The sequence below is a fragment of the Pararge aegeria genome, chromosome 13 (assembly GCF_905163445.1).
Source record: "Pararge aegeria chromosome 13, ilParAegt1.1, whole genome shotgun sequence".
Classification (NCBI taxonomy): Eukaryota; Metazoa; Arthropoda; class Insecta; order Lepidoptera; family Nymphalidae; genus Pararge; species Pararge aegeria.
The window spans coordinates 8,009,208-8,023,187 of record NC_053192.1 but is presented as its reverse complement, the minus strand read 5'-3'; the positions used below and the strand labels follow the sequence as shown (position 1 = coordinate 8,023,187).

Here is a 13,980-nt window from a genome sequence, read left to right as displayed (position 1 = left end):
CAGGGTATGCATACACCAGGAAAATTGCATAAAACGGCAAAAATTCTCATCCTATACGAGTTATATACCAATGTTAGGGTATGCAGTGCTTTTGTGCATGTATGGAGTGCACGCTACTGCCACCACCATGCTTATTTCTGCCGCTAAGCAGCATCGTCGCAAAGATGTGTTCTGGTCTGAAATGCGTTGTTGCCGGTGTAATTACAGACACATGAGGCTTCACATCTACGCTTCAGGTTGCGAGACACAGGGCAAAACTTTGCAGAATGTGTCCCTTCCATAGCCTGCGAAGCGTAGCTCTGTTTATAAGTGATGGTTTTCCTCTTACCATCAGGTGGGCTATCTGCTTGGTTAACTATTAAATATAACTGGTACTATGTATGGACGTTTTTTAGTCTTTCACGCAAAAACAACTGAACGGATTTGTCTTGAAATTTGGAATGGAGATAGATTATACTTTGGATTAACACGGGTAATTTTTACCCTGGAGAAATCCATGGTACCCGTGCGATTTCTGTAAAACTGAATCGAGGATCATAACTATAGCAACAGGTTGACATCGCAACTTCCTCGAAATAATATTAATAGAAGTAATTGCAATAAAAAAATCGTGTACAGACGTATTATAAGCGAAGGAAGGTAGTATAAAATAATTGAATGTGAAAATTATTTAGTCACTTTTCCTGCATGCCTTTTTAACGTGTCTCAGATAACAACAGACAATAGTATCAGCTGACTATCAACATCTATTGAGGTATGATTTACATAAGATTGAAGTACTTACCTACGCAGTTACAGGTGAGTATATCTACGTAAACATAAGCATTTATTATATTATAGACAAGTTGGAAGCGAATTCGAATTTTTGTATGTAAGTTGCCTTTCGCAGCTTTCAATAATCCCCCGAACTCTTAAGAGTAAATTTATAGTAATTACTTTGTACCTGATATACCTACTCATAATAATTAAGGATCTAACCTATAGTCTATACTTATAATAAATGAATAAAATAATAAAACTATAGCGCACGTCTATTTTACCTTTTATTTGACTTGTACTAAATAATTTTAATGAAGAAGAATGCAGACTTTTGGATTTTGAAATCCTTTTCGTTTCGATTTTGCGGAAATAAATTCTAGATATCCTATTTTAACACGATTTATTTTTAATGTGAACTAACACTTATTTCATTTTCATATCCATTCAATTACCTACCTACTGGCCATATGATGAGTTTAGTGACCTCGAACTTGACAGATATCGATAATAAGGATAGGTCAAGCCTTACCATTAATATGTCTGTCTGTAAGGTTGTCTTCTTCATCCCACCATGGCTGATCGTAGAGCCTTCGGGGCTGCCTTTCAAAGTTACCGTAGTACTGAAACTCCATCACTAGCACAAAACCATTCAGTCACACACTTTCGGAACGTAAATTTGTTAACGCACGAAATAAATTCACAGACACCGCGCTATGATTGACATGTACAAGATACTGTTTTGTTTATAACTCGAGACATAAATGAGATAAAACTGAGACGGCCGTCACTTTATAATAAAAATACAGTTGCAGCTAAAGATGACATGGCCACTGATATAAGTGTACAGCCGCGTTGAATGAACGATATTGCCTTGCCTGCCCCTCCGGAGATTCTAAAATGTTATATCTGCGATGTGTGAACGAGTGCCAGCAAACACTATCAGGCGCTATTGCAAATAAGAAAATTCATTTTCAAGAGACCTGGTTTACTTTAGAAGGTGATATGAAGAAGTGAAATTTGGGTGTTTATTTAGTAGACAGGGTATTTTATGATTTAGATAATATGAAGGTGAACTGACCTAGTTAATGGTAGGTATATCTATATTAAACATTTGTGCTATTCAGCAATTAGACGGAGAAATTCGGAGTGATCCGTGGTGGTAAGTACTATATATGAAAATAGAGCATTTACACACCTACTTATTGCAGTTCGCTATTCGGAATGCGGAAAATATTCTTTCGTTTTTTTTCAAATTGTGCTGAAAAATTTGCACCTACCTAGTATACTTATACTAAAAATATTGTAAGACTTTTTAATTATTTAGTGTTTAAATATCGCGTAATAGCCACGTTTTCCACAGTAGGTAAGTACATTAAATTTAAAAATATATTTCTAACTATATGTATGTTTGAACAGGTATATGTTACAATTTTTGTAATATATACACACATAATTTGTTATTTCAGATAAAAAAGTGCTGAAGGTGTGAAAGACAATTTATGAAAATTTTAGGCTGCCCTTGTTTTCATTGTGATAATAAAATAGCTATTGATATAAGTAATCTTCTCAAGTATGAGTAAGTAACCTTAATAATACTTTCTCAGGTCATTCACATTAAATTATGTAGCTACGTGTCTTGGCAACCGCCATCGAGTTCCATGATTATTTCAAAACTTTATAGTTTTTTTTATTTTTAAGTTATTCATACTTAAAAATAAATAGTACTACACCTAATGGGAACAAAGATAAACCAGTTAATGTTTAATATAAATCTCTAATAAGTAGGCAAGATTGTCTAGGTTAACGGTTGTCAAGGAAATAGTAAATACTAGATGACTAATTAAACTAATATTTATATTAAAATATAAATCCTTTAATAAATAAATTGTATCAAAAAAGCGGCACGATGTACCATCCTTTTCTCGAAGCAATTCAGGTCATTTTCGACCTCCCATAACTTTTTGTATATAAGCCTGAATTTTGAAAAGAAGTAGAAGTTACCGGAAAGGGTAAAAATAGGCGTATCTACAAAAAGAAATGAGATGCCATCTAAAACAAAACTTATAAGAAAACCAAGTCTTCTACCGTGAAAAGTTATGAGATCCACAACACTAAGTCGGTTTCTTTATTAAGTCCATAATAAGGGACCTTCTGTCTTATGTTATTACGTAATTAGCTAACGTAAAAACCTCTTATAGTGAAAATATCAATATAAAAAATCGTTTATGTTATAAAATAGATCGACTTGGCCATCGAATGAAAACACAATGTATCTACAGAAGTAATACATATTATACATATTAAATAAATAAGATGATTTAGTGTTTGGTTTTTGATGGCATCATATTTATAGACACACTTAAATCATTTTTCAAATTACAAACTACAATTATAGAAATAACTCAAGAGTATTCAATTACTGAAATGAAATTCAATGGACGGTTACGACAAAAATAAGAAATAAAAGTGTAAAAGTTATAATTCGTTGATTACGCCCAAGTAAAATTATTATATTAATGAAATAATGAAAGATGGAATCATCTTAAAAATAAACAAACATACTCACACCATTATTATTAAACAATCCAAACATGTCGGTCTGATAAACAAGTTAAACTTTGAAATAAAAAACCAATACTCAAAAGGTATACAGAGGAATACTGATAGAGCTGATTATTTTAATTTAAAGAAAAAAAAAACAAAGTAAGTCTGAGCGCGATGACGAAGAAAAACTACAGGCGGTTAATTAGATTGAATTTGAAACTGCACTAACTCCGAGTTGAATCATACTGTCACTTAACACAAAGACATATCACGCTATTAAGCCTAATGTTAAACATTACGTCTAGCTTGATAATTTTTTTATATAGTTAGGTATATTAGGTGACGTAGGTGTCTAAATGCTATATCATTATTTATTTATCGCATTTATTTCGAGACATCACTATATACACAATTTAAAGAAGCTCCTGAATATTTTTCCCATTGAAACATTAAAATTAATCACCATTAAACATGAAAGCCTCTATTGAACAATAAAGACGACAGTGATTAACTCTTACTCATGTTTAAGTATGTTTTAGTATATATTAGTTTATTATTTTTTATATTTATTATTATTAATATTTTATGTGTGTAATCTTGATAAGTATTAGTGTGTAATTGTTCGTAAGTATGTATATAATAATAATACACCCCACCAATCGGTTTCCCTTGGTTTTCCTAATCCTAAGGTTGCCTGGAAGAGATCGCTACTAAGCGATAAGGCCGCCCTTTGTATCCTACTTTTTAAGTTTATTTTTGTTGTGTCCATTGTTTTTTTTTTACTATTTGTGGTTTACAAATAAAGTGTATAAATAAAAATAAAATAGCCCAATGAGTGGGAGTTCGACTTCGGGGAGAGAGTTCGAATCCCGGCACGCACCTCTAACTTTTCTAAGTTATGTGCGTTTTAAGCAATTCAAATATCATTTGCTTCAACGGTGAGGAACATAACTGAGCTTTCACCTGTTCTTAAACATGTTCTTAAAGATGTTTGAAGTCTACCAATCCGCACTGGGCCAGCGTGGTGGACTACGGCCTTAACCCCTTCCTTTTATGGGAGGAGGGTTAATATGATGAAATATGATAATTGTGATAGCGGTTGAAGCATCGGCTTCCCTTTAGGGGTGGCAGAGTTAAATCTCACGCACCTCTAACTTTTCAGAGTTATGTGCGTTTTTAAATTAAGAAATATCGAGGCGAAGGAAAACAGCGCGAGGAAACCTGCATGTATGTGAGTTCCCCATAACGTTCCGAAAGGTGTGTAAAGTCTAACAATCCGCACATGGCCAGCGTTGTGCACTGTGGCCTACACTTCATTCTGAGTGGAGAAATTTGGGGATTTACAAATTCTGAATTTTCTCAGGTTTGGTCTGGTGGGAGGCTATGGCCGCGGCTAGTTAGCGACTTGCCTGTATGGGTTTAATATAACTGCCATATATCCCTCAACAGTTCCCATTTTAAACTGCATCATCACTTAGCAGCACATGCAGTCAAGGGCTTACTTTTACTGGAATAATAAAAACATCGAACGATTTAATTATAACGAGATTTTTAAGTGCTAAACTATTCCTAATTGGTTTGGGACTGGTACATCCATCCTAATTGTTTTTACGAATAGGTGTACAAAGGACATCAAGCGAGTCGTAGGGACAGCCGCTGAGGATAGAGGATGGAAGTGGCACAAGACTGTGGTGTTTGGAACTCCTTACAAAAAACCTATCGCGCAGTAAACGTCTATTGGTTGTCATGATGATGAGGATGATATTTCTTTTAAAGAAATTAGCGTCATCGTGAAACCAATTTTCCGCTACCTCATATTTGCACTATTTACTAGATAACAAGTAATTAAGTACGTAAAACATCTAAGATAAATAAATGTTATCTTAAATCATGTCAACAGTTTTAATATCTGGGTGTAATTTAAAGTTTAGTTAAATAGTCTTTTAGGTAAATATCAACCAAATAGCAATTGCAAATAATATAAAGATAAAGTAAGTACCTTTTTATTGTTTAATTTCAGAGTACGAATTCCTAAGAGTATTTTAGAAGCACTTTCAAAGAGTTCCGTTGAACCAGATAGGAGATATTTATGGGTACCCCTTTTACTCGTATCATCTAATAAAAATAGGATGGAAATATGTAGACATCATTATTATCTCATGCCAAAAATCTCAGCCAACCAACCAACATTGGAGCAGTGTGGTAGAATATGCTCTTAACCCGTCTCTCCTATGAAAGAGGAGATTATGTGCTTTCCCCAGCAGTGACACCTTATTAGGCTGCGGAGGATAATGATGACGATGAAGAATCTAAGTCCTGCGAGTCAGTTTTGACTAGCGCCAAAACTTATGCTCGTAAACAAGTATGTAACTATAAAACATGATCTTTAACAAAAGAGATAGTTACAATACACATATTTGCACGTGAGTTGTCAGTCGTGCAAGATGGCGGCAGATTATTTTTTACGTCAATCATACTAAGCCAGTGCAAATACTATGCGGCAAATAGCAAAACGGTAATAAATAGTACAAAGAGGTAAAGTATCCGTGTACGAGGACAGTCTTCATGTCAGATATTGTCGTAAAATTACATTGTTAATTTCACGCTGAGTCACGCTGCAACAATGTAAAAGACAGGGTAGTAGCTTATTTTTTTTTTGCTCCAAGAGCCAATCACTATGCCGATAGCCAACATCAATGTGTCAAAATCCTATTCTTTGATCGGGTAACTAGGTGTCAACTACGTTGTTGTAATTTTTACTGATTGTAGGTGATAGGCACCAGGCTGTTGTTTTTGCGTATGAATTGCAGGGTTCGCAACTAGCTTACTTAGAAAATTTAGTTATAAAATTGTAAAAAAATCAAAATAATAAAGAGCTTTAGATGCAATGCATACATAAATCGTAAAAAAGAACTTAAATAAAAGACACTTGCCACTGACATGCAAGACATACAGAACTCGTAGAAAAGACACTTTTAACTAGCAAGCGAGGCATACAGAACTTGTGTAACAGGCACTTACAACTTACATGCAAGACATACAGAACTCGTATAATAGACACTTTCAACTAGCAAGCGAGGCATACAGAACTTGTGTAACAGGCACTTACAACTTACATGCAAGACATACAGAACTTGTTTAAAGACACTTTTAACTAGCAAGCGAGGCATACAGAACTGGTCTTTCAAATCACATGCAAAATATACATAACTCGCAAAGATATACTATATCTACCTATACACGTGCGAGATATACAATACTAGCTTAAAAGACACTTGCAACTCGCATAAAATACGTTTTCAAATTACATGCAATATATCCAGAACTCGCATAAAAAACAGTTAACTCACACGCAACTTTGTTCTTTTAAGCATTGCATAAGCCTGGTTTCCTAAAACGTTTACTTTAAAATAAGAGGTTGCTAGTTTTCGTAAGTAAATATGTAACTTTCAGAACAGAACAGTTTTCATTGGAATTCAACTTTTGCAGCTATCTAGCAGCTGGACTCGAACCCTTGTCTCTTCGGTTCTGCCTCTTAATTTACATAGGTAGTACTACAGATTAAACACTGTGGATAAATTATTGAAAATCTTTGAAAAAACCCACTTTGAAAGCAACTACAAAGTTATAAGCGAAGGTCAAAACTCATAACAAACGACGGAATTAACGATCGTCTATCCTTAAAATGCGTGGTGTACCTTTTTGTAGTTAAAAAACAAAGTAATTTTGATATACTTATTATATTAAAGGTGATTTATTCCACGGTCGTAACGTATTTTATACCGGCCCGGGCCACCATTGGCAGACATAATAACATATTAAATGTTACTATGCCAGCCACTCATAGACGTACCGTATTTTTAAGTTATATTTTATCTTCTAAAATGTGCGATTAAATAATATGCAATAAAGAGCAACGTTGGTGTACTTTGCTTCGGTATTTTCTTAATAATAAAATGAAATTAATATTATATGCCTAAATTGACGTTTAATATTTTTGACATGACAAGAACGCGTTATTTTTTGCTTGTTTATATAATATGGTATTACGGAACTTATTTTTAGATATACATGCATTATTTTTGGCGTACCTACACAGTATTTACACTATTTACGAGTGACGAAATACTAAGGTAGTCAGCGCATGCGGATATATCAACACTTTAGCACCATTAATTCTGGCTTCGTCTAGATATATCATTATTTCAGTGGTTTCTCAATTAGATAGCATTCTAATAGTGAAAAAAAATTTAAAGCGGCTCCATAGTTTCAGAGTTAATCGATAACACACCAACACACAAATCTTTCCTCTTCATAAATAATTGTATAAATTACATGGACAACATTTCTAAATAAATGTATAGGCAACAACCCGAGAGTTCTGATGCTATGGTGTGCTTTTTGGCATAATTATCACCATATACATATAAAATAATGCATCGGTTAAAACATAATTTAATGCTATATTTATAGCTATCTATAGGTGAAAATAGAACAGTGTCTAGTGGGAGGCTTCGGCCGTAGTTAGTTACCGACAAATACCTATGTGCGGCAAAACGTTCTAGCGTTCCGGTACGATGCCGTGTAGAGACCGTTTAGGAATACTGCCATTGGTTTAATATAACTGCTAAACCCCTTAGGCTAGCCTACTACCATTTTGGACTGCATCATCGCTCACTACCGGATGCGATTTCAGCCAAGGACTAAATTGTAATGCAACAAGAGAAATTTTGTAACGAACCAATAACAACTTCGTTAGTAAATTTTATACCAACTTTAAAAGTTAAAACCTATGCCTATCCCTACTTCCCTACTTAATATTATATTTATAAATGTGATTGTAAGTTTGTTTGCTACGCTTTCACGCGAAAACTAACTAACCGATCATCATGAACCTTTGTACACATATACTTGGAGAAGAAAAAATTATTAATCTGTAGAATAGTATAATAGAATCTGTATGGTGTACATACAGATTCTCTTGCTGTTCGCGGAGTATAGCAAATTAATCTTAATTTTCATAATATATTATGGATTGCCGCAAAGTAACGCCTGCTTCTATCCAATACACAAAAGCTGCCACATTTATAAGGCCTTCAGTTCTAGGACTAAATAAAAATTGTCTTGAATTCAAAAATTTCTTAAAAGACTTCACAAGTTATTTTTTTCACAACTTAAAAATTTCAGTAGAACTACACCTAAATTCAATGCCACATGTGTCTTAAAACAAACACAGATGAAGTCGCGGGCGACAGCTAGTTTTTCTATAAACTATAATAACTAACTTTAATAGAAAATGTTGGAGTAACCCGATAAACTAAATACGTCTGCGTAACCATTCCCAATATAGGTACAGGCGTGATGTTAAGTTGTACCTTAGTATGATTGCGTAAACAATGCATAGTTGTGCGATAACTTCACGCGATTGATTTGTTCTCCTTCTTAGAAGAGTACTGTTGTCTGTTGTCTGTCTCTGTCTCAAAGATCTAAAATCTTCATAATCAAACAAAAAATATTTCGCAAATCCGTTTATAAATGACAGAGTTATGCTCGAACGTACAAAAAAAATGATCTCACAAACCTCCTTTTTGAAGGATGTTATTTAATAAAAAAAACTCTATTTACTAGAAATTCCTCCCTATAAGCAACGCTCAATTTTCGAAAGGCTACATCAGGAAGCGCTACGAATGCACAAAATAAAGGTGGTATGAGAGTGGCGCTACACAAAGATTTTGTAAACACAACAGCGCGGTACGTAACATTCAAGGTAAAAAAAAAAATACTAATACTAGCTGATACCCGCGACTTCGTCCGCGTTTATTTTATTTTTTCAAGAATATATTGGAATCGTTATTTTATATCATTCAAATAAAAATGAAATGTACCGGCGAAAAAAAAATTCAGGTGAACTGCCCATATTACTTGTATGGAAAATAGTTTACGTTCCATTCTTTCTTACCCACAGAATATACACATAAAATTTCATGAGAAATAAGTCAAGCCGTTTCGGAAGAATTTTGCTACGAACACTTTGACACGAGAATTTTATATATTTCATTTTAAATGCGATCACCAATCCGCATTAGGCCAGCGTGGTGGACTACGGCCTTAACCCCTTCTCATTGTGGGTGGAGACTCACCGCACCCATCAGCGATTTATGTATAGCTTGAGTCTTGAAGATGAACATACGATAAACTGTTAATTCCGGAAAAGTACTTAGTAAGGTAACATTTCCGGGGGGTTTTAAAAATATAGTATTTGTCATCTTTGCACAGCTTCACAGCTAAACCCTCCAACGTTTAGAGAGAATATTAATAAAATACGATGCGTAAAATAAAAACTAAAAATGTTAATAGATAAGATTTTGGTTGTCACTGCCGTAGACTTTTTTTATTTTTTTTTATTCCACTACAGGTTAGTCCTTGACTACAATCTCACCTGGTGGTAAGCGATGATGCAGTCTAAGAAGGCAGCGGGCTAACCTGTTTGGGAATACTACCATACGGTAGTTATACCCCTGATCGGTTGCTACACGACATCGCACCGGAACACTAGTAAAATTCTTCGTCGATTATTATTACCACGTAAGTATGTTTTATTAGGTCTTCAATATATGCTTTCTTTCTATTTGCAAGTGCGAGTCATAAATATTGTGTTATGTCAAATTGATATGGAAATCCTTCAAGGCCTCGATATTCAATTAAACGCAGTAACATACTAATTTAAATATCCATTGTTTGTGTGTGTGTGTGAGTGTGTGTGTATTGGTAGCAATCATCAAACAAACTGACAATCTTTCGCCTACATAAGAAATAAATACAGAATTTTAGTAATGGATACATAAGAAATACATTAAAGCAGTTCATTTTGCTTCTGTTTCTCATTGAAACGGTGAGTGAAAACCGTGGAAACGACATCAACTGGAAACTAAGTGAGTGTACCTACACCCTTTGGATACGCTATTGTTACTCTCTTTATTTCCTATTTGATCGGCGTCATTTCAGCGCTGTTGTTATTGAGACGCTGCAAGTATCCAAGTAGATAAATAAAATTAGAATGACTAAAAGTACTATAAAATTAGTTCCAAAGAAACTCTTATAACAAGCCATTATTAATAATAGAGTTCAGTGCACCTATCAGATTAAAATTTTGCCGGTTCATGTCAGTCAAAAGTGTCTGGTTTTGAACATAGCTTAAACTGCTGAGGTAAGGAAGGTAATTGCATGTTGGAGGGTAGGTACAGTTCGCAAAATCAACTTGTTTGGACTGAAGTTGACCTTCTGAAAAGTGCACACATTAACCATGGAAAATGTCACTTCAAACTACTGTTGAAACCTAACAATTATAACGAGATTTGCTTCATCCCGGCCAAGTTAAGCTAAGGTAACACCAAGGCGTTCCACCTGAGTCCTTAACGGCGTTCAAGTTTGCGTCCGGAGTGTGACCAATCACAGCTCTTGCTGAAACGGTCATTTCTTGTGATTGGTCGCTTACAGTACGAAAACTGAAACGCAAAAGCAGACGCAGCTTCGGCGCTGCGGTTTCGCGTTGACTTTAGACCACGGATATTTTATATATCTAACCAACGTTATGTAGCGACATATATGTCTCATAACACCCTTTCAAGAGTGACAAGTTAAATCAAGGTCATTTAACGTTCGTAAAAATTTACACTCCTTGTACAAAGTATACGTCACGAAATGCATTTTGCGCGCAGTTAAGATTGAAATGCCAGGCATTATCAAGGCCCTGCAGAACAAGAAATTTACTTGTAAGACCCGTCACCCGATTTGACTCTACCCCGTCTCAGGCATTTGTCGTGTTTTACAGTCAAAATATCCATTGTGCGTGTGTGTTGTCTTTCTTGTTTCAAATATACCTTGTAAATGAAACTTTAAAAAATCGCTGTCTAAGTCGAATGAAAAGATATCTTCCTATCTTGATTTCCATAAATCCGCCATAATATTTATTTGGTACGATTAATATTTACTCTTGTGTACTAAAACATACTTTCCATTACTATCTACATTAATAAAATTGCATATGGAGTCCATCTTACGTTTTTTCTATTCATCATATAAATAATTAAGCATCTTACCTTCACAGTCCTTCCCAGCGCCAAGAACATAAGCACTCCTCATAAGATGAGCCATATTACCTAATTTTCGATTTTCAATGCTGAGCGTGTGCAAAATTTAAGTGTACGATATGATAACATAGATTAAAATAACTTTATTACATAAATGTTGCGAAATAATTATACGATAATAAGTGAAACTAATATAAACTACAAGAAACAAAAGACGATTATTTGGTCAGGTTCGTCAAAACTACCGCTCTAGTCGGCTAATGCGGTAATTGGCTACATCTCTGCTACCAAATTAATAGAAATATCACGATTCCGTAAGAAAGCCTCGTATAGTCAGTAACGACAACAGTATACAAATGATGTGTGGAGTGAGGCGCTAACCGAAATTATAGGCTGCGTTCTGCACAGGATTAGAAAAAACCTAAGAGTAGATAAAACAAATAATTTTAATAAAATAAATATAAAAAAACACGTTGTTCTTTTTGGCCTTATCGTTCCAGTTAGGTAATTTGTCTAATGTCTGGTATTCAGTGGTAAGAAAATATTATTAAAATTAAATTAATTATTACTTAAAAAACTTAAATATAAAGTTAAGAGACCTATTTGGTTTCAATGATACCTCATGAGTCATTTACCTTATCAAATACTTGTTCCGAATGATATACATAGATACTTATAATATACAGATAAACACCCAGCCACTGAAAAACATGCATGTTCATCACACGGTCATTTTTCATTTGTGGCAATCGAACCCTCAGCCTTAACTCAGAAAGCAGGGTGGCTGTCCACTGCGCCAATCGGTCGTCGACATGGCATGACATCTGCAGAACACAGAACTAGTAGCCTTCATATTAAATTTTAATAACGCTTAAATCTTAAGTGAAACTTAAGAGAGTGATCTATGAGAACATTTCACCGCTAGAGCTTCTCAAAGAAACTAATATAACTACTCCTTAATACATAAAGACTGTCGGACATATACCTACAGTTTTTTTTTGTGTCGCGTATTTATTTGTACCTATAATTTCTTTTTGATGTCAAATTAAATTACAAGAATATTTCAATTAATTAGGATACTATTAGATGATTTTAGATATATGTACATTTTTGCAATTTATTATTGAGGCAAAACTATTAATTTATTAATGGCTCTACATATGTTCTCGTTCTTGCAAGGTTAAGAAACAATAAAGCTGACACTGTTATCATATTTGAAATGTGCGAGTAAACAGACGATAGATAGGTAGATGCACGTGCAAAATTTCCTCTACTTCTGTATACTCTAGATTTTTTGTAGAGTTTCAGTAACTAAGGGACATACCTTCTAGGAATATATTGTTTTGTCCAAAAATATTGGTAACTACAAGTTAAACACCATTTTATGAAAGTCATGTGGATTATAAAAAACCTATATCAAAAAAGGCAACTCTATGTATTTTCAGTTCATTGTTTCATCAAACAACATGCAACAATGTGTAACGCCGATCAGAGCTGCAGCGCGTAAGCAAACATACAAACAGCTCATAGTCAGTCTTTGTTCCATACATAAATAAAAAGATAAAGAGAATCTATTTGATGTAAATACCAACGCAGTATTAATTTTTCAAATACTAGAGATGTTATATGTATATTTAATAATCCTAAATCTAATTAACGTAAAAACTAGGCTTCAAACACGTGGATATGAGGTGTTCATAGTACGAGTTCAGTAGAGATACGAACCTGATTTTTTTTTTACTGATTTTCATCATCATTATATACTGACTACAAAGCACGAGTATCCTCTCAGAATAAGGTAGAAGGGTTTAGGCCGCAGTCCACCACGCTGGCCAAGTGCCTTCATAAGCCTGTGAGAACAACTCTTAGGCATGCTGGTTTCCTCACCACGTTTTAAATTGTTAAAAACGCGCATAGCTCCGAAAAGTTAGTAATGCTTGCTGGGAACACGATCGTTCGGTTGTAGTCCCTAACCTCGAGGCTATCACCGCTTCCATAAACCAAACAAATATTATAGGTACACAACATGTTTTTGCGAGCTTACTTTTAATATAAACACCGTCAACCTATTTGGCAGTATGATGAAGTGATAAATATAGGCGGAAATCAAAAGGACAACCTCGCCCGCCCTAAAGGGCCACAGGCGGAGGCAAATTGACCTAAATTCTAAGGAAAGCCGGTAAGGCCTAATGAGATGGCGGTTATTACAATTTTACACCCTATTAACTTTAGGGTAGGAGTAAAGATGTTACATTTTACACCGCCATTTATATTGGAGGAGACTGGAGGCTTTTTTTATCATCAGTCCAATGAAATGTCCATAATACTTTACTACACAATATTCTTTTTTTTGAGTTTCTAGTGATCAGATCAAATTTTTTAACAACGAATAAGGTAGGTTTAAAAACTCCGCGCACTGACTCTGAGCGTACCTTTTCATAGAACTAAGTTCTACAAACACTCGTTTACAATGCAAGCCATTGAACTATGGAATGCGCACCCAATAGACATTATAGACATTGGGCAGTAGGAATCATTTACATTAAAGACGACTAGTAATAGTATGTGCTGTTATTTATGTATTTAT

General features: G+C 34.5%; 1 protein-coding gene across 1 annotated transcript in view; it reads right to left on the bottom strand.

Annotated features, from left to right (window-relative positions):
* The window catches only part of LOC120628607, an 80,346-nt gene extending 68,612 nt beyond the window's left edge, over positions 1-11,734 (bottom strand). Inside the window, exon 1 of the mRNA XM_039897067.1 lies at positions 11,403-11,734. Coding sequence (XP_039753001.1) covers positions 11,403-11,457 — 55 coding nt within the window. The 5' untranslated portion in view covers positions 11,458-11,734. The remainder of the gene's footprint in view (positions 1-11,402) is intronic.
* Positions 11,735-13,980: the final 2,246 nt, after the last annotated feature.